Raw genomic sequence first — 3,732 nt, 5'->3', positions numbered from 1 at the left:
TCCTTGACCTCAGTCTCTTGCCCTCTTCCTCCTTGCAACATGACCCCTCGCCACTCTTGCCACGCTACAGTTGAGTTTGAGGCCAGAGTCAGGCAGCGAAGACGCGTGCGAAGGTGGTGACCGGATGGGCGTGGGAGCTCAACAGTGAGACAGCGGAGCAGTGAAAGACAGCATGAGGGTGAAGAACGAGAGAGGCTAGCGAGGGAAGACAGGCGTCGAGCGTGCAAGAAGACGAGCAGGGGAGGGAAAGCAAGGGAGAGAGGCTGGGTGTGGAGATGGGACGAGACATCGACGTGGCAACCGCAAGAGGCGACGAGCTTGTAGGTCCATATTTCCATATTTGGGCACTGTCGATGATCGTGACGGCTTCCAAACATGGACCTGCGAGCTCGCCGTCTCTAGATCTTGCGCCATCAAGTTCATGACATATGACCAAGTCGAGGCAAAATGTCAGTTTTCTTCCTCACCTGGTGACACATAATGGTTCGAAGCTCTCCAGTTGCTTTTGCCTACGCGAGAGAGCCAGACCAACCTGCGCCGCTTCACTAGGGTGTACTTGCCAGAGCCCGGGCCGTGAAACAGAGGCTCGAAGTGGAGGTGAGATGGCCCGAGATCGCACTCCACTTCTCCCTGAGCGAGTGCGCAATTGAGAGATCCTTGCACTGGCCGCAATGCTCGAATAGTCCTTTGCTCGAGATCCAGTCGATTGTATCTCGAGCGATGTGGAAATAGCCTGAGTAATTTCTCCCTGGGCTCTTCCTAATATACTGTACTGCCAGGGCCATCTCAGGTATGCTACGCTCACGTTCTGTCTCTCTACCAGCTTGCATTTTGATCAACAACTGTATGTCGACATCACGTTTGTGTTCATCACCTGCCCTCTCGAGCTAATTCGAGTTTCTATGGCATACACAACGCATAAATCTCCTGTTCCTTCTCAACAGCGACCCTCTTTCTTGTCCGACATGCGCTGAATATACCACAAAGCCTCTTAGCCTGCTCCTCTAGTGGCCGCTTCTGCCTTGTCTACTGTGCTGCACATCCTTCCAGTTCTGGGGCTTCCTCCGCATTCACTCCTTCCCTTATCGTGAGGGTGGGTCGAAAATTGGAGGCGGACCGCTTGAAAACCTGTCGATCGGAGCTGTGTCTGGGGTGCTTGCGCAGACGGTGTCCCACCCATTCGAAGTTATCCGGCATCAGGAAAATGTTACGGACTTGGACCCATACTTGGGCCCAAGTTCATGTACTTGGACTCAAGTCTGTGTACTTGGACTCAAGTCCGTGTACTTGGCCCCAAGTCCGTGTACTTGGTCCCAAGTACACGGACTTGACCCAAGTCTATATACTTGGGGTACTTGGGGTACTTGGACCACAACTTGGACTTTACATGTTGACTTCAGTATACTCAGGCCTCAATTTGAGCAATTGGCGTTCTATTAGTCACACATCTTGTATACTTCTTATGTAATAATATCTATCATAGACATCTATACACTAGTTGTAAACCAGTCTGTTTTAAGGCTGTAGAAGCAGCTTTATAGTCTATTAGAAGAAGGGCAATAACATGTGATAGAAGACTTTAAGTTGTTACAATGTGCTTGTTTCAGTAGTGATACAGAGGTACAATATCCAGATAATGCTCAAGAATAGTGGTATCAGTGGTGGATGTCCAAGTTCTGCTATGGTACAGGAGAGGATGGTGAAGAATTTCTCGGAGTCCAGCAAAGAGCGCTATATATGGCTGCTATTCTATACTATAGTGTGAGCTTCTGTAGTGTAGTGGTTGAACATGCTGTGTTAGACACTCAATTTGCAGGTCGCTGGTTCAATTCCCTATGGTGGCATTTTTTTTTGCCGCCGCTGCACCCGCTAACAAATATTGTACACTTGACCTTGATCAAGAGCAGCTGTCCTTTGATTGACTTCCATGCATATCATCTTTATTCAATACATCTCACAGTGAACTTGGGCATGAACTTGAACAGGGACTTGGAGGACTTGGCCAAGTACCTGGTACTTGGCCAAGTCGACCTACCCGACTTGGCCAAGTCCATTGGACTTGGGGTACTTGAGGTACTTGGGATACTTGAGGTACTTGGCCAAGCACCCCAAGTACCTGTACAAGTCCATGACGTTTTCCTGATGGGAGATATGGGGCGAGACGGTCTGTAGGGTTCTAAATACTTGGCACGCAGCCAAAACTTGGACGGTAGCGACGGCATGCCAAACATGGTGCACAGCGTATACAACGCAAACACTGCAACGCTCAACCCACACCGACTGTCGTACTTTCTCATTATTCTCGCCATTGGCGTCTGCGTGGATCAGCGGCGCAGTCATCACGTATGGTCGCATGATGCAGAGCGGTTCCATGAGCTTTCAAGAGCAGCGTTATGTGAGACCTCGGTCATTAACAAGCCGAGCATAGACGCGATTAACGCGCTGGTGCGTGCACTTTCATGTGCTGCGGGTCTCCCCAACTGACACCATATTGACAGTTCTACATGTCGCGGTATCTGACCATGTTCTTGGTGGAGAAAGAGGCGGTTGAGTACGCATGGGCGGTCCTGGTTCGTTGGACGATTCTATCGGTCATTATCGACGACTCACACTGAGTTTCATCCTGGCAGGGCATTGCAGCTAAGCTGGCTGTTGGTGTACGTCACGGCTTACTCTCTATCGCGCTCAGGTAGTTCCTGACCCTTATTGCGTTGACAGATCGGTCTTAGTGAGTATTAGAATCGTCGCACCCCATGAACGCTTTACTGACTTTCATGGGCGACATCAGACCGCTATAGTAATCACTCGAAAGTCATCCCGGAAGAACTAGACAGGCGGAAAACGCTTCTCTGGTGCCTGCTCAATGTGGACCACCGTCTGGTAAGATCTTGTTCATCTCAGCCCATGGCCTTTTGAATCTGTTAAGCTGATTACTTAACGCCATCGTACAGGGTTTGATGCTGCGGCGTCCCCCTTCCATATCCTTGCGATATGTTGACGTAGATCCTCCCACTACCAGCGAGTTTCCGCCACAGGGCCCTCGGGAAGTTTGTGCGTGTTTCATCTGCCCTGGCATGTGCCTGATGGTTCTGATACTTTCCGGGCTCATTCGACCACCGTCAGACCAACAATGGCACTACACGTTTGCAGCGCAGTGCTTCTCACCCACCCTCGAGTTCGTCGTGTCGACGACCCCTCCGCCCTACTCGGAATTTGTAGGAATTTCTCAAGCTCGACGCCCAAATGCGGGATTGTGAGCCACCTGCGTTCTTGCAAGTCACACCGGGGACTGGTTCCGGCAATGCACTTTGCGTCGTTCAGACCTGGACGCACATGACCCGCGAAGTCGGTACGTGCTGTAAGCAAGTTGCCGGGATAGCCGAGTTTAATGAAACCTCCGCAGCAATCCTGAACCTGCATACTAGGCAGTGGGTTGACGATCGGGTATCTGAAGGTGATACCGATGACCGCAATCACGCGGTGTGGCAATGGGGAGGCCGATATTGACTCTGTGAGCGATATGAGTTTACGTCTGTTCGCGTAGGGTCGATACGGCTACTCATGAGGAATAGGCCGAGGTTGGTAGGCACCTGCTTGAGCTTACTGCGAGATCTGCAATGTGTCTCTAGCGCACGAATTAGGATCGTAGGACTTCTTTGGCTCTATACTATACATCCCCCAGGTGAATAAGTGTGCAGTGCTCAGGTTGCGCGCATACAGTGGACGTGGATT

The 3,732-nt window shown here is 50.9% G+C and overlaps 1 protein-coding gene and 1 pseudogene across 2 annotated transcripts; both read left to right on the top strand.

The window, feature by feature from the left end:
• The first annotated feature begins 1,765 nt into the window (after positions 1–1,765).
• On the top strand, positions 1,766–1,844 carry DICSQDRAFT_t217 (annotated as a pseudogene). Its single transcript has one exon. The product of its transcript is annotated as a tRNA-OTHER (tRNA).
• Positions 1,845–2,229: 385 nt separating this feature from the next.
• Positions 2,230–3,544, top strand: DICSQDRAFT_175833 (uncharacterized protein; the record flags this gene model as incomplete). Its single annotated transcript, XM_007371704.1, has 9 exons — positions 2,230–2,445; positions 2,499–2,570; positions 2,631–2,657; positions 2,719–2,728; positions 2,789–2,880; positions 2,952–3,051; positions 3,124–3,215; positions 3,322–3,349; positions 3,426–3,544. 9 exons carry the CDS (start codon positions 2,230–2,232, stop codon positions 3,542–3,544), a joined length of 756 nt encoding a protein of 251 aa, XP_007371766.1.
• Positions 3,545–3,732: the final 188 nt, after the last annotated feature.

Source organism: Dichomitus squalens (assembly GCF_000275845.1).
Source record: "Dichomitus squalens LYAD-421 SS1 unplaced genomic scaffold DICSQscaffold_195, whole genome shotgun sequence".
NCBI lineage: Eukaryota > Fungi > Basidiomycota > Agaricomycetes > Polyporales > Polyporaceae > Dichomitus > Dichomitus squalens.
This window is presented reverse-complemented; position numbering and strand designations above follow the sequence as displayed.